Source organism: Eumetopias jubatus, unplaced genomic scaffold (genome assembly GCF_037043125.1).
Source record: "Eumetopias jubatus isolate StellerSeaLion01/CBP00866 unplaced genomic scaffold, mEumJub1_p1.0 scaffold_10, whole genome shotgun sequence".
NCBI lineage: Eukaryota > Metazoa > Chordata > Mammalia > Carnivora > Otariidae > Eumetopias > Eumetopias jubatus.
This window is the reverse complement of record NW_028274816.1, coordinates 35,257,040-35,278,440: the sequence shown is the minus strand read 5'-3', so window position 1 is coordinate 35,278,440 and position 21,401 is coordinate 35,257,040. Positions and strand designations below refer to the sequence as shown.

The window sequence follows — 21,401 nt, the reverse complement described above, 5'->3', positions numbered from 1 at the left end:
CAAATTGTAACAGCAGAGTGGAGTAGTTGAGACTGAGACTGTATGACCCAGAAAGGCTCCATTCCTTATCATCTGACCCTTTATGGGAAAAGTTTGCTGATTCCTGCTCTAATAGAAGCTGTTATGGAAGCAACAAGTCACTGGCCCTGCTTGCTACCAAAGCAGCTCCGTGTTCTAAGCGGGTGGGCTCAGTGGGATGAGTCTTCCTGGTACTACCTTCTTGGTCCAGGGAGAAGCTGAATGGCTTGCAAGGAAGAACCGAGATACAGATGTTCTGCCCGTCTTATGAGCTTTCCGAGGTAGCAGTACTGTGAACGCTCGGGCAGCACCATCCCTGCACCCCGACCCCTCACCCCCCACCCCAAGGTGGTCATGAACCTGCCACCAGGAGGTTCAGCAGAGCCCAGACACCTGGCCTGGGGTACTGGGAGAGAGGGGAGCATCTTTTATTTTATTTTATTTTCTCAAGCCCAAAGAGAAGGGTCACACCAAAGAGGAGCATCAAATAATAATTAAATAAAGATACTGAATTAGCACTCATTCACACTGTTTATTAGAGTCAGACCCTGATGGAAATTCCTTTCTAGATTTTGCAAAGAGGAATTAAATATGAAGCCCTGAAGAGGATTCACTATAGTCTAAAGCCTGCCTAAAAACTGGCTTTGAAAATCACTGCCTGTTTCTAATTATTTCATGAATTAAACAAAAATTTGTCAACTGCCCGTTATGCGTTAGGCACTGTTCAAGGCGAATGTGGCTCGTGGGTCCAAGGGGCCCAGAGCCTAGGGAGAGGGGAGACAGGCAGTGACCGTGCAGGCAGACAGGTGCCGTCCATCCTCACTACCCCCCACAGCCCTGGTCTAGGCACGTGAACATTGAATGAGTGACACCAGCCACTGCTCCTGGGCCAGACATGGGGTTAGGTCCCTGCGAGCCTCCGGTCACCTTTTTGTCAACTAACCCATGCATCTCCTTATTTTATGCGTGCTTCTGTTTAAAGACACTGTGTGTAACACACATGGTTGATGACGAACATTGAATGCGTGGGCCAGCAGCACTATAACTCGGGCCTGAAGGCAGCTCCTCTAGCACCCTGTTCTCTCCGTGAGGCCCACCCTGGCCGCCTTGCATGGAGGAGCACCAGACAGCACGACTCTGGGGGCCACTGGAGACAGCAACATCACCACCCAAAAGCACAAGGATGCAAAAATATGGCACCAAACAGACCTCGAAAGCACGCTGCTTTACTGTGCAAGAGCTGAGACAAGAAGGCAGAGCATGGCCTCTTTTGACCTCAGCTGGAAACGTGCGTGGCAGGCAGCTCAAATTTGCCTCAAAATTACCTCGAAAATATGGCAAGTACTTTGGGGCTACAAATAAATTTTAGCATGTTGCATTTGCAAATATAGCAGGTGTGAATAATGAGGGTCGGTGTGATTCGAGGCAGGGAGAATGATTTCTGTACAGTTCCCGAGGGGGGAAAACCCTGCGGGAGGGCCACGTGGTTGGAGCGGAGAGAGCCAGGAGAGAGAGAGAGGAGAGAAAGGGAGAAGCCATCAGAGAGCCAGACCAGCAGGAGAATACTGCATGGACAGAGCACTAGGAGGCGGCCAGCTTGGAAGAGGGAAGCCAGTGGGGACAATTACTACTGTCCAGCTGAACAGGAGTGTGGATGAGACCAAGTGCGCAGAGTGGAGTCCCGAGAACGCAGACTCCCTAAGACGAGTGGATGCACCTTCCCAGGAAGGAGACAATCTATGTGTTAAGTATTTGTTTGCTTTGTGAGCTGGAGATGTTTAATTTTTAGACAGTAAGGGTAAAATATCTTACAGTAATCACTCGCCCATAGATGGTCGTTGCAGCAGCCCAGAGAACAGCTCATTTGTGGGCGTCCCATGAAGGACACTCAGAAGGACGCTGATGGGGGCCCTAAGAGCCATTTTTTTTTTTTTTTTTCCCAGCTCTTCTCTCTCTACTGGGTCCTCTGGTCCTCCCATCTCTACATATTTTAAAAGAAGCCCCGGTCACAAAGAATTCAAGTGCAGAACAGAGACGAAACTGACCCTCTGAACACCAACCCTCAGCTTAGCTGATGAAATAAAGATCCTACTTGGAATAGAATTTTAAAGACATTTTATGGGATCTGAAATAGGTTGTACGTTCCACTGGGGGCAGATTTTTTTTTTTTTTTAAATGATGGTTTCTTCTTTCTCAAAATAAAAGAAATAACTTAAACTCTTTGGCATAAACATATCTGAGTTAGAATTCCATCCCCTTCACTCACTACCTTTTCGACCCTGAGCCTCTCTGGGTCCCTCTCTTCTTCTTCCATAAGATGGGGACGACCACACCCGCTTCTGGAGCATCCAGCGTGGGAACGAGATCACGCACCACCGGATTTCTAGACTTCTCACATTTGCCTTTCCTATTTCATTATGTTTTATTCACGTTTATGGTTCCTATTCTTTTCCCCTGATCATTTTAAACGTGATTTTATGGCCTAGTTTATTTTTATTTTTATTTATTTATTTTTTTTCAGTCCACAGATATCTCTTGCTTTCCTTTGGAGCCCAGCAATGGCTTCCATGGGTGAGGAGGGTTACGCTTCTCCCATCATTTCTCACTCTTGTAGACAGAGCATCTACTTTTGCCCATGCCACCAGGATGCATGATCAGGCCTGGCATAAAAGGTCTCCGTGCAGCCTAGTGTTTGGCTGAACACACATCCACACCTGCTCCTGAGCCACAGAGTCATGGAGCATTTCTGATCCCATCCCTTAAATTTACAGAAGAAATGGGCCCAAAGTGCAAAGTGGCCTTCATAGTCCGTGCTCCTATCATATCAGAGCCAGCAGCAAAAGGAAAAATCAGCACCCCTGATCCTACTTTACTTATAAATTTGATATTTTGTTCAGCAAGAATTTTTGTATTAATTTTGACATGAAAAATATTGCATGAGAAGATTGTCTGTCTTGATGGCCGAGTTTTCTGGCGCTCCCTGAAAGGGTACGCCCCAGGGGAATGCGTCGCTCACGCCCGCGCCCCCCCATCCCCGTTCTGAGAGCTCCCAGAGCTCCACAGTCCTCCTCCAGAGCCATGCCTCCTGCAGTGTGCGAGCGTGTCCCTCACATCTGGGGGACAGCTGTGGCCCCAATGTCTGCCACAAGGTCCTCTGGGCACTCTGGGGAAAACTCAGATTTGTGGGAAGGGTTTGTGGCCATCTGTCATTCTGGCTGCTCACCATCCTTCATCATTCCTCACAGCACCCCAGGCTCCCCTTTGGACAGACCCCTGTTTTGGGTGGTGCTGGTGGTGGTGGGAGGTAGCCACCCGTTCCCATTCTTGCCTAGATGCAGTGGGACTGGCCTGGGGACGTGCAGCTTAGCTCCAGCAAATCCTACGCTGTCTCAGTGTGCGGGGTGGGGGTGGTGGGGTCCCACCCTCGCCCTGGGAGGTATAACTCAAGCGCCAGGCTGCTCCCTTGGGGGTAGCCCCGAATGCCTCCCCTGTTCGGTTCTGTTTGGCGGCCACTCATTTTTTCCCAGCTTATCTTCTGGCCTCCTGTCCATTCTGTGATCCCCAATATCAATCTAGTAAATTCTTGTTGTATTCCACTTAATATCGGTGATGTTGGTTTCTGCTGCTTGCCGCCATGGACCCTGACAGATCCTGCACAAGAGGTAATCAGAGGTGCTGAATTGTAATGCCCTCTCTTGCTCACTGGTTAAGTCTCCTTTGCTTCATCTCCTTTCAGACATTTACCCAGATCCTAAACTTGTTTGGGTGACAGAGTCTCTACTAGTCATGGTGTTATTTGCATGGCATCATATGCTTTGCAGAACATCTTAAAATATTGATCAGTTTAATCCTGACACTCAAACCAGGAACAGTTTTACTAGCAGAAAATATGACTGTTCTACATATGCTCAAGAATGATTGCAAAATCAAGCTCACCCGTCCATCAAAAAAAGCCAGGCTGCAAACCTTCAAACCTCAGTCGTTTGCAGCTTATATTTAATAAATGGTTCACCATGCACCCCTGTGCCCTGTCATCTCTGAAAACTTGCTTTGCTTGCAGGCAAGCAAACAGCAGATAACAAAACTTAGTATTTAGAAACTTCTTTCTGCTTCCTTCAATTTCTCCAGGAGTGAGGAGGAGACAGCCATCATCATGAGACTTTTAGCAATGAGAGACCCTGGGCTGGCGGTGGACCCACCATCATTCCTGGGAGCTGTGACTAACTCCCACTAACAGCCCTCATAGGTGTTTCATAGACTTGTTTATTATAATATGGGAAAACCACGGATTGTAGGAAACTGCCCCTTTCATTCTTGAAGAGCCTCCTTTAGAGAATGGATGCCTTTATACTCTGTGCTAGTAACGATGACTGGTTCATTAAGCACCTACTGTGGGCCAGGCACTGTGTTCTCAGTGCTAAGCCTGAATTACCCGGTTTACCCTCCACGGTGACTCTGTCGCTGAGACATTGTTTCCCTCTACTTTACCAGGGAGGACACTGAGCACAGAGAAACGGGATGTCTGCCCAAGGTGACACACCTGCCAAGTGGAGGAGCAGGGATCTGCACTCATGAAGTCTGGCATTCGACTGGAGCCACCGGGCTCTGCCACCTCCCTCTGTGAGGCCGGGGTGGGGAGGGGGCTCTGAGGCAGCCCCTGGACACAAGACTGAGTCTCTGACACAACGAAGAATCAAGATCTGCTTCCCCTGCATCCATTTCGCGTTTGTGATGTTCTCATCTCCTGCGGTGAGTCTGGCAGCATGGGGAAGTGAGATTATGATGAAGCACTGCTCTAAGGAGCCATCTGAACAGGAGGCGCTGGGAAGTGGGGAGGAAAGAAAGAGGAACACTCTGCGACAGAGGCACCCCTGCCCAATCACGGTGGCGAGAGGAGGCACGCATGCATGCAAACCGCCCCCCACCTCCCGCCGAGGGCTTTCTGCAACCCCTGTCCACGCAGCTCCACCCAAACCCTCCCTGCGGTCCTCCCAGGCATCTGGGCAGCAGAGGGTCGTACTGTGGGGTTCAGCAGCGGATGCGGTCATAGATTTCGGGATGATCCGCTAAAATCAGAAACAGAAGGTACGGTTTTGTCCTGAGAAATGGAATCTGATAGAGCAAGGCCATCGAGTCTGTTTGCAATCGCCCCTGGAGGACTGAGCTTCTCTGGCTTGAGTCTGGCTTGGGAGGCAGAGGAGCAGGAAGGTGCGAGGTCTGTGCTGCAACCAGATTTCCTGCGTGTGACTCCACGTGACTCTGGGTGAGTTCCTGACTCTCCCTGAGGCTCGCTGTCCTCACCTGTGAAGAGGGGCCATCCGAGCACCTTCTTTACGGGTTGCTGTGAAATTAGACATGACCGAGTGTGTAAGGCACGGAGAACAGGACCTGGGACCAAGAAAATGCCCGCTACTCCGTCCTAACCACAAGCACATCGGTGCGGCTGTGAGCAAGGGGTCAGTGTGGGGCTGACCATGTTGGAGGAGTGGCCCGGAGGACGGGGCACGACACATTGGTGGCAAGAGAGGAGCGGATGGGCAGAGCCAGGCCGGCCGAGGGCTGACCCACTCCTGGCTGAGTGTCCACTCCATCCCGGGCCCAGGGAAGTCGTGCCTGTGTCGACTCAGGCTCCGCAGTGGTGGGGTCTGGCCGCCCAGGTAAGAGTGCATGTTGTACCTAATGGTGGCTGGCTCGCTTACTCCCAGGAGGTGGTGCCTCGTGGAGGATGTGCCAGGCGGGGCCGCCCCTGGGCCTCCTTTCCTTTCTGCCTTCACTCACCACTTTGGGGATCTCCAAGACTCAGGGATTTAAATTCCATCTGAATGTGGTTAGCACATCCCCAGCTGCCATCACCTCCTAGACACACTCAGTATGGCCTGCTTCTTACTGCTTGTACCGCCTCCGCCGAGTCCAAAGCCGTGCCACCTCCCACCTGGCTTATCGCAGGACCCTCCCCACCGGTCTACGAGGTCTCCCCTCCCCTCTTCTAAAACCACCAGTGTTTAACTTCCTGTCTTATTCAGAGTAAGGTGTTAGCCCCCGAGCCCCTCTGGTCTCATCTCTCCCCACCCCTCACTCACTCTGCACCAGATCCAATGACCCCAGCCCCGCCCCCGCATCTCACACCTGTGCACACCCTGCCTCAGGGCCTTTGCACTTCTTTTTTCCACCCCCTGCTTGGACCACTCTTCCCCAGCTGTCTGCATCGTGCGCCCCTGCTTCCTTCAGTTCTCTACTTAAATGCCGTTCCAGCAGTGAGGCCTTCCCTGGCCCCCCATCTAGAGTTTCAGACCCCTCCCCTTCTTTCTCTTCCTTGCACCGTTATGCTATTTATTTACTTTCTTGTTTGCTTTCTCTCTGCCCACTGGCATATAATCATCATGAGGACAGATATTTTTTTTTGACTGTTTCTGCTGCTGCTGTATCCCCCGTGCCTAGAAAAAGGCCGGCATGTTGTAAATGCTCATTCCAGGACTGTGGGATAAATGAACGAGTCGGCGATAAGAGCTGGCCTACCCCATCCTAACCCCAGTCCAGATCCACACACGCAGCCCTCACGCAGGGATGCAAGGCTGGTTAGAGCCGACTCCATGGGGTCTGTTCTTACCCTGCTAGTGTACACAAGGGGACCCCTGAATTAAACTCTGTGGGAGACCTGTGGTTCAGAGCCTCACCACGTGAAAATGCAAACTGCAAGACTCCTCTGGGGCACAAGCTGGGAGCTACTGCTGAAACACACGTCTTGAATTAATTACGGGGCGTACTGCCTCCGGTTCTTTGCCTGTATTAGTACTAAGGCCATGATGAGCCCTTCGTGAGTCCCCTAGATGCGCTCGATGGCAGCCTGGTGTTGGTGACTGACTGACAAAGTGGGGCAGTAAGATAAATCAGCTATTCTCCCGAGTCGACTGACTTCTCTTGCCATCCTGGAATGTGCGGCTTTCTCCATTAATACGGTATCAGTAGCTTCTGCAGCAACCTTGGTCTATTTCAAAGGCCTTTATTAAAATTAAAAAAAAAAAAAAAACAACCCAAACACCCAGCTAAGCAGATTTAGCAGCTTAGAAAAAACAGTGGGCGAGAAACGGTATTAGCGTTTGTCAATATTTCCTATGTTGGCTCCGAGAATTAATTTCTCAGGCTGACAAGAATGACCATCATAATTATATTCAAATATAACCAATTTGAAAAACCATGCTTTCAGTAATGAGAATCTGGCCCATGGCAAATTTACAACAACACGTGTAGACGGATGTTAAAAAGGTGGCTGGATTATAAAATAACCTTTTAACTGTTTGTCCAAATGGTCAACTCTTTCATATTAACCAAACCGACTGCCTCTAATTGAGGTTAATACTGGAAATCTTCCATCTCTGGATCATCATAAAAGCCAGAATTCTATTTTTAGCTACTGAAGATGTTAAATCTTTAAAAATTCAGTTGTTTAATTTATTAGACCTTGTTTCCCCCTGGCATCTTCCTAGCAGAAAATCTGACCACTAAAAATAAGAGTTAGCTGTGCTAATATATTTACATAAATAATTAAAAATTCTACAGCAGAGCAGGTGATAAAATGTATTGCCACCATAAACTTCCGGGGGAAGAACATCACTTTAATTAAAAGTTACAAAGACACCACTGTAAACAATTCATTTACGTTTCAAGCTCTGTGTTTGTTGACTCGGGAAAGAAATGATTCATTCAACAAAGCAAAACAGAAAGCACCTCGCCCCAAATCCTGTTATTGAGGTCAGTAACCACATTTAATTAAGATGAACTGTTAATAATATATTTTAGTAGAGGGAAGCTCTTCTCTTAATTTCCCCAGGTAGAAATGTTATTATTTAGCCTTTAACTTCTGATTAAAATTTAACAGGTGGGAGTCACCCCAAATTAAACGCTTAAATCTGGTTTTGGAATCTGTTCTTTTTAAAACAAGGAGTCTGAAACCACCCCCCCTTGCCTTCCCCATAAATGGGAGGCTACTATACACTTCGAGCCTCTGTGTTCCCGAGAATGCAAGTGATGACAAAATCCCAACTTTCAAGCAGACTGATTTTTGACATCTACTTCTAAAGATCTTAGAAGCTATAGAACAAACTGTCCCATAGATGGCCCGCGATTTTCACTGCATTTCCCCTCATTTCTGTGATTTTTCTCTGAATGGTCTTCAACATTAAACAAGGTGTTAAAAGGACTTGATGACTCACAGGAAGACCAGCAAAATCTGAAACTGGGCATTTTAACAAATCTTGGGGGGGCTCGATTTTCATCACTGCATGCTGTACCTTGTACCAGCTTGAGGAATGAATTCCATCGTGGAGCTAAAAGGCCTCCACGTCCAAAAGGAGGGGAAGAAGGGAAATGACTTTCAAAAGACCCAAAGAACTCAGGACAAAGTGGGCTGCAGTTTTCAGAGAGATGAGGATCGAATGTGGATCTGATTCAGATATTCTGTGTTTAAAGCGTAGGCTCAGTGTGGACCAAGGCGTGGGAAGAAGAGCCGGCTGATGGACATGGTTCTTTACTGTGACCCTCGTGGACCTGGGAAACCCCCTCCAAGGCCTGTCTGTCTGTCCTGCTCAGGCGTCACTCCTGGGATTGGTTTAAAACAAGGCCACATGCTGATGTTGTCATGATTGGTAGACATTAGTCAGTGTTGGAAGGTGAAAAATAATAGTAATGCTGATAAAGCATGTCTGTTTATGCACAAACATGTTTGCACACAGACACCTCCAACCCAGCTGCATTAATCCATGCCATGCCTACTAACTGAGCACTTCCATCTGCCTGGCCCAGGCCGGGTTGGGGCTCTTTCAAGAACTCCCAGCCCCAAAGAGTCTTCTTTGTCTTTGGTGGCCTTATACCAAGTCCTAGCAAATATCCTGCCATGTACCCACATTGCACATAACATTTTTTTTTTCCGTAAAATTTTTGAAATCATGTTTATACTTAGGCCTTTGGCATTATTTAGCTACCAGGAATATTTCATTAGTGATCCCCTAGGATTTCTCTAGAGTAGACTCAGACGTTCTTGCAAGGTGAGATCTACAAATGGCTTGCAAAGGTACAGACAGCTTCTCAGATTTTAAAGTTAACCTGATAGAGTTGTCATGATGCTATCTATGGATGCTCGATATTTATTCATTTCAGTTTTGCTGTTTCCTTTTCAAACTGTGGAGACAACAGGTCCCTGACATTTTGTAGGCCCCCTGGAGCATCTGAAGGTCCACGTGCTGGGCCCCAAGTGCTTAATTCTGTAATAGTACCGATGCGGCCCCCCTGGGGCTTCATCAGGCAGGGATGGCTACCCTCCCCCCCTTAAAGCCTGGGTTTGGTGAGAAGATGGAGGATTAGGTCGGGAATGACAGTAAGGCAGGAGGAGGGTAGTGCTAGATGTCCAGAAAGCCCGGGGAGCACAGTTCCGAGGTCAGAGCAGCCTCCCCGCAGGGGCAGAGGTGATGCCCAGCCCACCTCAGTGGGACACACACGGGTGGGCGCGGTGGGTGCCAGCAAAGCCCAGGGGCTCTCAGCAGGCCTCCCCACACTTCTGCATGCTCTCCTTCCACAAAGGAGGGCTCAGAGAGGCTCAGAGAGGCTCTGCTTTCCTCATCAGCAAAAAGGGAGACCAACGATGTGTCATTTGCAGGGCTGTGAGAAATAAATGACTCTGGTGAAGGGGTTTTTGGTGCACTTGGATATAAACATGCTAGGCGCTCAGTCCCGGTACCGGCAAGCTTACTGCCCTTGTTCTCAAACCCATGTCTCCAGGGGGGTGTGGAGATGGCTGCCTGTTTGGGCTGGCAGCCGGGTCCTAGGAGGCAGAGAGCCGCAAAGAGGCACGGGGAGAGCAGGGTTGACAAGCGAGACCACAGCGATGCTTGGAAACCAATTCTGCCTCCTGGCTCTTTGTCCCCAGCTAGGGACCACTGGTTCTTACTTCCCAAGGAAAGCATGTATTTCCTTCCTTCCTTCCTTGCCCTCTGGCCCCCCGCCTTCTTTCCGGGCATATGCTCTTGCTCTCAGGACTGCAAGCTCCCCGGAGGCTGCAGGCAGAGACCCTTTCTTTCACTAGTGAATTCCCAGCGCCTCGCGGTGTCACCGGGCTCTAAATGAATACTGTTAAACTTAGTAACTGAATGAATGGATAACTATAATCCTTGTGCTTTTTTTCCAAGCATTTGGTCTTTAGCAACATGATTATCTATTATTTTGATTGTGTAGAAATCTAATATCATGGCATGTTTCATCATTTTATTTTATTTTAAAGATTTATTTATTTATTTGAGAGAGCGAGAATGAGAGAGAGAGTACATGAGAGGGGGGAGGGTCAGAGGGAGAAGCAGGCTCCCCGCCGAGCAGGGAGCCCGATGTGGGACTCGATCCCGGGACTCCGGGATCACGACCTGAGCCGAAGGCAGTCGCCCAACCAACTGAGCCACCCAGGCGCCCATGTTTCATAATTTTAAATTTACCCTGTGGTTTTTTGTTATGTAGAAAAGCTCAATCCCCAAAGGTTTCCACGGCAGCTAGGCATTCTAACGTCTAGTTACCTCACTACATACTCTCTTCCCTTCTTTTTTTTTTTTTTAAAAGATTTTATTTATTTGACAGAGAGAGACACAGCGAGAGAGGGAACACAAGCAGGGGGAGTGGGAGAGGGAGAAGCAGGCTTCCTGCGGAGCAGGGAGTCCGATGCGGGGCTCAATCCCAGGGCCCTGGGATCATGACCTGAGCCAAAGGCAGACGTTTAACAGCTGAGCCACCCAGGCACCCCCTCTCTTCCCTTAATTCGTAAAGAATCCTAGTTTTAAAAGCTGGTTGCTACCCAGCTAAATGACGATATGGTCCAGTATACCTTGGAGTTAGGTGTGGTCATGTGACTAATTTTGGCCAATGAGATTTAAATAGAAATGGGGCTGACTTCCAGGAAGTTTCCTTAAAAGACAGGAGACCCGGGCGCCTGGGTGGCTCAGCTGGTTAAGCGACTGCCTTCGGCTCAGGTCACGATCCTGGAGTCCCGGGATCGAGTCCCACATCGGGCTCCCTGCTCAGCGGGGAGTCTGCCTCTCCCTCTGACCTCCTTCCCTCTCATGCTCTCTCTCTAGCATTCTCTCTCAATAAATAAATAAAAATCTTAAAAAAAAAAAAGACAGGAGACCCGATGCCTTTCTTCCCCTCTTTCCCATCTCACTGTTTGGAATGCAGACACGAAGGCTGGAGCACCAGCAGCCCTCACAGCCCATGAGGAAGGGGACACCAGGGGACACCAGCCTGGAGGTGGTCGAATGGTGAGCGGGAAGGAGCCTGGGACCCTGACAGCTCTGTGGGACCGCCGTACAAGCCCTGGACACTGCCATGGCTACTCTAGACTTCTGTTACAGGTGACCAAAAATAGAGTTCTATCTTTTCTGAGCCACGGTCATTTTGAATTTTCGTGTTATATTCAGCCAAACTTAATCCTCACAGATACAGTGCTGCTCGGCACACCCTTGCAGGGCTCCCTGGATGAATGATTTTTTCCAGAACCATGTTGAGCAGCGATAGGTTATTTCACACTGGTAGGAATGGTATTTCTCCTCAACACATATCTTATATATTCAATGTGTAGGCAGAAACCTCTGCTGCAGAGTGGTTTACTGCACACCCTGGACAAGATGAACTCGGTCTGAAAAAATGCTCAGACTAAGGACTTGCTACTTGGTTGCCTCCAAGGAAATCCCCTGATTGTGAAAAACAATGAGACAAGTCCTCTCAGGCCGTCCCGAAGGACTGAGCTGCCGGCTGCCTCCCCAAAGCAACCGAATCAACAGCGAGGATGCAAGGGTTAGTCCCTGGTGTTCATTTCGCTAGTGGAGAACGTGGGACAAGGGCAGTCATTTCCAGTTTAGCATAATTACCATTGAGCTGCTCCTTCTGACAGTAATTAGCCAACAAGCTCACTTTCAAAGCCTGCTCCTCATTAGAGACACCCATATGTCACGGAGAAATGCCTGGCTCCTGTTTGGTGGGTGTGGAGACAGGGCTCCACCCTGAAGGCTGCAGGAGGCCCGCGTCTGTGGTGCGTGGAGGGGATGCGGTGGGGGAGGCAGCTCTGTTTCAGAACGTGTCTATAGCGACATGACCTTGGAGCAGAGAGGTTTTCTAATCCTGACATCAATTCAAATCATAAGTAAAATATAAATGTGACTGCCCGGGTATAAAAAAAAACGAAAAATTCTTTTTATGACAAAAGTCATTAACAATACCAATACTTTTTTGCTCAAAGTATTTTCAAAAAAATTCTTCGTGAAATTAATGATGCACTAAACAATTTAGCTATAAGCATGTCCATTGACCTTTTCAAAAAATAATTGCATACAATTGGAAACACTCTAATATCCAATAACAAGGAAATGAATGAATAAATGAGAACATCCATGTAATAGAATAGAATACTATCAAGCAATTAAAAATAATGGCTATGTCTTGACATGGAAAGCTGCTCAGCATACACTGGGAAGGAGACATGGCAGGTTCCAAAACAGGACGGGTGATCGGAGCCAATTCTGGTAATAAAAACAGAAGGTTTCTCACACGTGACGGAGGGAGATAATATACCCACGTTGTTAAGAGAGGATTTCCTGTGTAAGATGATTAGAGACTCTTTATTATCTTTATTCTTAACTGCCTTTCCCAAAGGCTCCTCCACGAATTATCTTAACTTTATAAAGATAAGAAGATACAAGTCATTGAAAAGAAGATTTTTGTCTGTCACCAGCTCACCGATGTCCACTTTGATTTGGCTAAGAGCGCAACGTGATGGGCTTTTTAACAAGTTTTAATAACTCAGGCTTTTTAGTGCGAGTATTCACTCTGATGCCTGGACACCTCCCGTCTTGAGTGTTACAGGCTTCTCAGAGATCAAGGCGCCTTTCACAGACTTGATTGTTCCCTGGTGAGATGAAAGAGTGGTCCCCAGGGGCCAGCTGTGCCAGCCTCGCGCCCGAGACCAGACGCGCCTTTCATCACAGGAGACAGGACACCGGCCCGGATGGGAATCAGTTGGAAGTTCCTGCGTTTTGTGCGGGTTGTGGGTGGGGAGGAGGTTTCCCTGCTCTGACAGCGAAGGAGCCCGCCCTTGGGGAAGAGGCCAGAGCGCCCGTCAGGGTTGGGGCAGGACCTGTACCAGGATCCTGGGCAGGTGCAGCACCTCCCCCTGGGCTCAAAAGCTCCCAGGGCCTGGTGAGTCATTTGAAATGAGAATGGGGTTACTGGGGCTGAGTCACAGAGAATGTTGGAATGAAGTATTGATAGAGATAGGGTGGTGGGGGAGAGACAGAGAAAGGAAGAAGGGAGGAGAGGAAAGGGGGAGGGGAAGGATCAAGGGTTGCAAGTATTTGTAAATGCTAGAACTGTTAAGCAAACCAGCCACCGAGAAACACCGCAGCTGCATTTCCCCAGGGAAATTGAACACAAAATTGAACTTGGTCACAGTGACTCTCCGTGGTTCCTGATGACTCAGCCCCCATTCCGGTCTCCTGGGAAGCGCGTCCTGCACTCCTCTGGTGGTCATGGTGGGACGTGGGGCCCCCGGAGGGCACACTCCTTCTCCCTGCTCTACTGTTTGGCTCGGAGATGGGTGTGTGTCCTAGCTGGCTCAGTGAGACCCCAGCCCCGCCCTTGGACTTGAACTTTCAGTTGGGAAGCCTCTCTTCCTGCTGGGAGGGCCAAGGGCTGGCATTGCTGGTGGCCATTCAGGCATGGCTGGGGCTGAAGCTGGCCCCGGGGGAGAGCAGAGCCAAGAGGTCCAGCATACTCTGGACACCTGAGCTCTCATGCTGGGTACCCTCGTCCGTGTGCACTTTTCGGTCACGTGGGCCGATACGTGCCGTCTTGGGCTAAACAGTGGGACCTCGCAGCTTAGGAAGAAGGGTCAGATCTGTGATGACCAGTGGAGCTTCCCATGCTTCTGCTTTTTCCCTCGGGTCTCCTGTCTAGTAATTGACACATTACTTTCTCTGACCTCCTCTTCTCACGTGGTGGGCGCCACGGACCTTCTGCCTGTGGTACAAGGGGGAACACTTGCACCCCCTCCAGTAGTGGGTCCTCGTGCTCCGTGGCTCACGTCCTTGTCTTGATAACCCCTCAGTGTCTTGGCTCTGGCCAGTCATGCCCTCCCTCTCCGGGCCAGACTCCTGTCACTAACTCAGTTTGCTGGGACGGCTCTCAGAGGCCTGTCCTCTGAGCTGCATTCCCAGCTCCATGTGCCATCTGCAGGATGGGATCTCCTCTCACCACACCAGCTGCCCTCTGTGGTGGGCAGCCACATCCGAGAACATCAGCTCTGTGGCCCGTCAAGGTGCCCTGATTTGGGGGATGCCTGGGTGGCTCAGTCGGTTAAGCGTCTGCCTCAGGCTCAGGTCATGATCCCAGGGTCCTGGGATCAAGTCCTGCATCGGGCTCCCTGCTCTCCCTCTGCCTGCCTCTCTCTCACTCTCTCTCTCCGACAAATAAATAAAATCGTTTTTTTAATAATTTAATAACAATGTGACTAAGTAATCTCTTAAAAATGAGGACCGTGTTAATGAACTGGAATTTCAAATGCAGCAAGTATCAAGTATATGCATTGCGAGGAAACAAATAAAATCTTAAAAAAAAAAAAAAGGCGCCCTGATTTGGGAGGCTCATGACTGCAGCTCAGACAAAGCAGACACACCTGGTGTACATGAACCTTTGATGGCGAGTGGCACAAGTGTGGGAAATGGTTGGAGGCGGGTCACTCATTCTCCTCCTGCCAGCCAGTCACCTCCCATCCCCTAGAGACTCAGCACCGCCAAACTCCTGTGCTATGGAGGGCCTGGTTCTAAACATGTTCTCAGTTTGATACACTGTTATCCAATGATTCTTCTAGCAAATTCCCCCTTTTGCCTAAGTCGGCCAGAGCTGGTCTTGAACAGAGAGCCTGGACAGACCCACCTCCCCTTTGTCGCTGTCAAGCATCTGACCCTCCCCACCACATTAAGGCTCTCTGGCAACATCCCAAATCACAAAGCACGCCCCCTCCCCGCCCCAGCAAAAACAAGCCCATCGAAATTCTGCTTTCTCCCCACCCCAGAGTCCTCTCTTCTGCCTCCTGTTGTAGAAGTACAAAATGACAGTTAAGCCCCCCCAAAGACAACCCAAATTAGTATGACTGCCTTACGGTCTGTTAAGCTACTAGTTTCCCCATCTAAGGACTTAAGGAAAGCTTGCTCTTTGATATTTAAATTGGGTATTTCCTTTGCCAGGTACCCAGCAGTTAAAGGAAAGAGAGAAAACGGAATGGCTATTTCAGAGTCACATTATTATCGGATTTGGTATAGTTCCGACCTGTATCTAGTTCACCTGGCATTTCGGAAAGTTTTGTTATGAAAGTAAATCCCCTTCTGGGTTGGAAACTAACGTGAGCTGCGTTCCTGCCAGTTTGCGCTTCAGTAACGGGGCCACGTGGAGACCCTGATACGTTTCCAGGTGTTTCAAATCAGGAAAATACGACATGTGTTTATTAGAAGTGTATCTAATACTTGATTATCTGTTCCTCCTAGGAGAAGAAGATTAGATTTTGGAAGAGAAAGATTAATAACTTTCTTTTGTGGAGACAAGTGTGCATTTGGACCTGCATGCCCAATTCAGGTTCATCATGAAACAATGCACCAAGGAGAACAGTTTGTCTCTGCGGGCAATGATCACTTAATTAAATCTTGTCATGAAAATACCTTCCTTCTAAACACCGGACAGAGCTTAAGAAATGAAGACAGAAATATTTAAAGACTATTTTTTTTTTTTTGGCTTGCTGTTTATCAGTGGAAACCCTAGCCCCGATGTTCCATTTCTAGGTACCAGCAATGTCTGGTTCCTTCCCCTTTTGACAGGTTCAGAATCCACAGCACTTAGCAGAGAGCACGGACTTTGCAGACCGTCCTGTTTCTATTCTGATTCCTCTGCTACTAAGCTGCGCCACCTTGAACTATTACTGAACCTCTCTGGATTCATAATACCCTTGTCTGTATGTGGAGTCAGCCGAAGCCTTCCTTATCAAGTCCTGGTGACAAGAATATAGGTCAAGTGTCTGAGAGGCAGGGGGCCATAGATGGTGGCTTTTCTTTTTTTCAGGGACTATGATTGGCAGACCCCTCTGGCCATTTAGAAACACAGCCCTGAAGTCACCCTCTTCCCGAGCTGGTCTAGTGCTAGGAGCCAGGTGTGGGGGCAGTGGCCCCCTGGAGTCAGCCTGGTCCTGATATCATCAGCCATGAGCTCTTCATTGTGACATGTACCTTCTACTTACCCAGATCACTAACAAATTTAATTTAATGCTAGTTCACTCCTGACAACTAGGCCTGCAGCCAGAGAAGAAATACCATTTCTGTCTCGGGTCCCCAGTTAGGGGGTCGCTCACCCACCTGATGGTTTGATGCTGCAGGGAATCAGGGTCCGTGGCGTTCACGGTCAGGAGCACGCTGCCCACAGAGATGTTCTCCTGCCTGGTCACCATCATGGGGTCTGGGTAGAAAACCGGACCCTCGTTGACATCCAGGACAGTGATGTGAACGGTGGCCGTGGAGCTGGGGCCGTAGGAGACGTCGGGCACCAGAGGGTCCTCATTTTCCACTTTGATTAGCAGGGTGTGAAAGGCAGAAATCTCGTAGTCCAGGGGCTGGAAAGCAGAGACGGGAGGCTCAGCATGTGTATCTGCTACAAAGGGTGGATGCCTTTGCCCCAAGTCCCTGTGATACCCCACGAGCCAACATGGATGATCAGGGATGGATCCAGGTTTTGTGGGCTAACCTGAATGCAATGTGGGGTCCTCCTTAAGGATATGAAACACACAGAATTCGGGATGGAAGCTGGTAGTTTTTTTGGGATCGAGAGTAAGTGACAACACATGACGTGAGGCTCAGAGTCCTGGGGCCCCCATCTGAGACCTCTTTAGGCGACGCCCTTGCCCTGCTTGAAAAGGTCATTGAAAAGGTCATTGAAAAGCTTCCTACATGTAACCTGTAGCCCCACGACTCCAACACTCAGGGGGGTTCGGGGACGAACCACTCTGCAGCCTAAGCTTCGCCAGCTACGGGGTTCGCCCTGCCTCGGTTACCATAAGGGGGAGGTTGAATGGAAAAGGCAGCCCAAAAGTCCATCCTCAACACTTTTGTCTCACTGGCCACAAGCGCCGAGGCTGGAGTCTGGTCAGCAGGTAAAGGAGTTTCTCCTGGCACAGGTGCATTTCCGGGGAGGGCGTCATGTAGGTAAAAGGACTGGAGAGGATTGGAGACGCGTGGGGTTAAGCCTCTGGGCCCTTCCCCACCTGAGGGCATTTGAAAATGTGCAGGGAATTTTCAGTGGTCACCATGACTCAGGGGCTCCGTGGTCAGATACGGGGCAGGGGTAGTCTTTGTGAGACACATGGCTGGGCTGGGACCCTCCAGCATGATGGTGGACGGTCCTGGCCCCAGGGTCACGGAGGTGCGGCCCACTCTAGGTGAGTCTACAAAAGAGGCTGATAGTACTTGCCTCCCCCAGGTGCTGTGCAGAGTAAATCAGATCACGTTCAGGAAACCCCATTGTAGACATTATTAATATGGGGGTCCTGCCCGTCATTGAATGACACGGATGGCATTCATTTGGCCGCTCTCTTTCCAAACCACAAGATGACGCGGGAGTGACATTTCCTGTCACTGAGGGTATGTGGGGAGACATTTAGGTCGGATGAGGGCAGCCTGTTTATTTCAAGTTGTTCTCCTCATGCTGACTGCGGGGGATGAGTAGCTAACTCTCCGGACCCAGGACGTATGGATACGCTTGTTGGAAGAACAGGACCAAAGTGAGTACAGGGAGTCAGTCCGCACTCAACTAGAAGGAAGCAGATGATGGGCAGGCTGTAAGGGCCACGGGGAGCGGGAGCAGCCTGAGACCGGGAAGCTGGGGAGAGAGCCCTGCAGGTATAAGAGCTGGAACTGAATCCAGCTGGTTGAGTCAGAGTCAGAATGACTGTAGGCAAATCATGTTACCTTCTTAATAACTAACATGCATTAGCACACCCCACATGTGCGCACGTGCGTGCGCACGCACACAGAGGAAATGCTGACACGGGGGGGCTTCCTGATGGCAACAGGACCCCCTCTTCTCCGTACCCGCAACCACTCCCGGAGGGACTTAAAGAGCTAACAGATGTAACGCTCTTGGCACCTAGGCGCTACCCAGTTATATTTTGGTCCCATCCATCCCTGAAACGCAGGAATACTTCACCACTCCATCCCTTTCCAGGAAGAGGTTTCTGTCCATCCCTAGTGATGCCCCAAATACGCAACCTCAGTGAAGTACATTTCAAACAGGGGCCAGGGGTTGCCATGCTTGGAAGACGTGCATCCCGATTGGGATACTGAAGGGCAGAAGCCTTTGGCTCATTGGGTCGTGACCACTTTGTGCTCCGTGCTCTGAGCAGAGATGACATGCGGAGCCCAGGGTCCAGGAGCCTCCCCCACCGGCCCGAGTGCCGGGCAGACCCAGCATGCTTCTGGAGACAAAGTTAACTAGCAAACCGACATTTGTGAAATCCCAAATCTAGCCCAACGGAATTTTCTGCCATGATGAAAAGGACACCAGGCTGGGGTTTCTTCCTTTTAGTGAGCTCCGCGGGGCTCGGAACAGCAGAATTTGGGCCTGGGGTTGAGGCTGACATGGTGAGCAGGAGGGCCGAGCCAATTGCAGCATGGAGTGGGGCAGACCCGGGCAGAGGGAGAAGATTGGGGTCCTGAGGGGAAGAGATCTGGCTTATTTACACATGACCTTTAAATAGAATGGCTAAAATGTGTGTTTCTTTACATGTTAGGTACATGTGTTACATTTATGTTGGATAAGTACACGTGTGCCTTTATAGTAAACATGCACATGCATGTCTTTACATGTTAAATGTGCATGTGTGTTTGTCTGTATTAGATATGTATGTACGTGTTGTATGATAGGGGTGTGTGTGTGTGTGTGTGTGTGTGTGTAACTCTATCTGGGTTCCCTGAGACTCCACCCGAGTCTGGAAGCAGAGCCTGAGGCAGGGATTTGGAGTATGATCTACGGGCTCACCTTCTCAGAAGAGAGGGAGAAAGAAGGATGTGGTCTCTGCAGGAGTCCAGCCCAGTGCCAGGGGAGCTCTGGAACTTTCACTGACTGCCAAATCAGCCCCATCTCAGGGCAGGGGCTGGTCTTTTGCATCTGCCTGCAGTTAGGCAGACTGCAGGCTCTCTCCAGCAGGCAGAGCCTGGCCTGCGTTCTCCTCTCAAGTGAGGGCAATTCTGCTGGGAAGACATAGGCTGGGAGCATTATCTGCCAGCACTTGGGGCTCTTGCAGTGGCAGCCTTACCTAGTAAGGGAACCCCGTGGGTGTGTTAGTCTCCTAGGGCTGCCAGAACGAAGGACTGGGTGGCTTAATACCAAGGAAATCAACTGTCTCACAGTCCTAGAGACCAGAAAGTGCAAAACCAAATGTGAGCAGGGCCCTGCTGGCTCTGAAAGCTCTAGGGGAAACTTCCCTGCCTCTTCTTGGGGTTCCATGGCCTGCAGCCGCCCAACTCCCATCTCTGCCTCCACGGTCACACGGCCCCCTCCCTGCGCGTCCCTGTTGTCTCCTTATAGGAACACGGTCCTGCTGGAGGAGGGCCCACTCCCTCCACCATGACCTCAACTAATCACATCTGCAGTGACTCTTTTTCCAAATATGGCCACATTCACAGGGTCTGGGGGTAAGGACTTCAAAATATCTTTTCTTGGGGGACATAATTCAATCTATACCAGTGGGCACCCATGGCTCCCCGACCCCCACAATACACATGTCTGATTTTCACCACCGCCCTTCATTATTTTCTGACATTATTTGTCCCTTATTGTGCACCTACTGTGTGCTAGGAGCGCTCTGTGTGCATCAACTCACCCAATCCTCACTTTATGTCATAATAGTGGGTGTTTTTAGTCCCACTAAATGTTGATGAGGGAACAGGCTCAGAGAGGTTGAATAACTCAGTCAAAATCACACAGCTAATAAGCGGCACCGAGCCATGCTTTGGTCCGGGGAGTGTGATGAGAAAGGAAGAAGAACCGACATCCCCTGAGTGCAACGCTGGCCTCGGAGGGTTTGAGAACTGAACAGTGCCACAGGCGGAGGGGAGCGGTGAGTCTCACAGTGCCTTTTGGGAGGGCCGGGCCGCTGGAGCGCCCGTTCCCATGTGCACGGTGCTGGCTGTAATAATTCGAGCTGTGCGTTCCCTGGGCTAGGCCACCGGGAGCTGGCACAACGCGGCTCTCTTCTCCTGGACCCTGCTCTGGCTCACACTGGATGAAGAAGCCCTCCTTCATCTCGGGCATATGACCTTAGTAATGCGATCTGTCTGATGCAGGGTCTCTGGATCAGGGAGGGGAGGGAATTGGAAACACTTCCGATAAAAGTTCCAGAGAGTCGATCCAATTACTATTTCATTAAGCGTCAAGTGAAGGTGTGGACTAGTGACGTGGAGACTTCAAGGGCTGGGAAAGCCATCCCACATGGGAACGGTAAAGAACGTGGGTTTTGCTGTCTGGAAGAGGGAGGGTTTGAAAGTGATTCAACAGTGATTTGTAAGCCTATTATGGGCTTGGGGATCAAGGCTTTCTGGATGTTTCCTTCTCCTCCAGGGACAGAAGGGAAAATACACTTAATATGTAGGGTGGATTATGTTCAGCTGAAAGGATAACTCTGACAGTTTTGGAATAGTTTACAGAGCAACTAGGAGCATTCCTGACCAGAAGGTTTTAAAGAGGAAACAGGTATTTGCCTTCCAGAGCTGTTAGGATTTGGTCCTGCAGGGAGGCAGGACTCCCCTGGGAGCCACACAGTCCTGAAACTTCTGCTCCTTCTTCCGTACGCTAACTGCCAACTGGTTAGGGCACAACTGCTCATTGCCCAGTGACCATGCCCACCCTGTGCTCCCCTACCCGTCTCTTCCTGCAGAGGCCCCAAAAGCCAGATTTGGACTTCCAAGCCTTCCTTGCAGCTGAGGATGGGTATGTGTTATCTGGCCAATGAAATATCACAGGAAATTATCTGAGAAACCACTGGAAAAGATATTTCCTTCCCTGATGAGAGGAGAGGGGCACTGGAGAGCACTCTCTTGTTTGCCTGGCTGCCTTCTTGCTTCCTGCCTTAAGAACATAGCAGAGGAAAGATGTGCTGGCTCTCTGACACCTTGAGCTGCCAGCCAATCGTAGACTGGCCTACCTATATCTAGTTATGGAAATCATTAAATTCTCTTTATTATTTAAGCCTCTATCAGCCTGGTATTCTGTTACTTGCACCTGAGAGCATTCCTAATGAAGCACTGTGTTGCTGGCAAAGTGAA

The 21,401-nt window shown here is 49.8% G+C and overlaps 1 protein-coding gene across 1 annotated transcript in view; it reads right to left on the bottom strand.

The window, feature by feature from the left end:
- The window catches only part of CDH13 (cadherin 13), a 1,007,564-nt gene that overhangs the window by 63,503 nt on the left and 922,660 nt on the right, over positions 1 to 21,401 (bottom strand). The window contains exon 13 of the mRNA XM_088026921.1: positions 16,443 to 16,696. Within this exon, the coding sequence (XP_087883047.1) occupies positions 16,443 to 16,696 (254 nt within the window). The remainder of the gene's footprint in view (positions 1 to 16,442; positions 16,697 to 21,401) is intronic.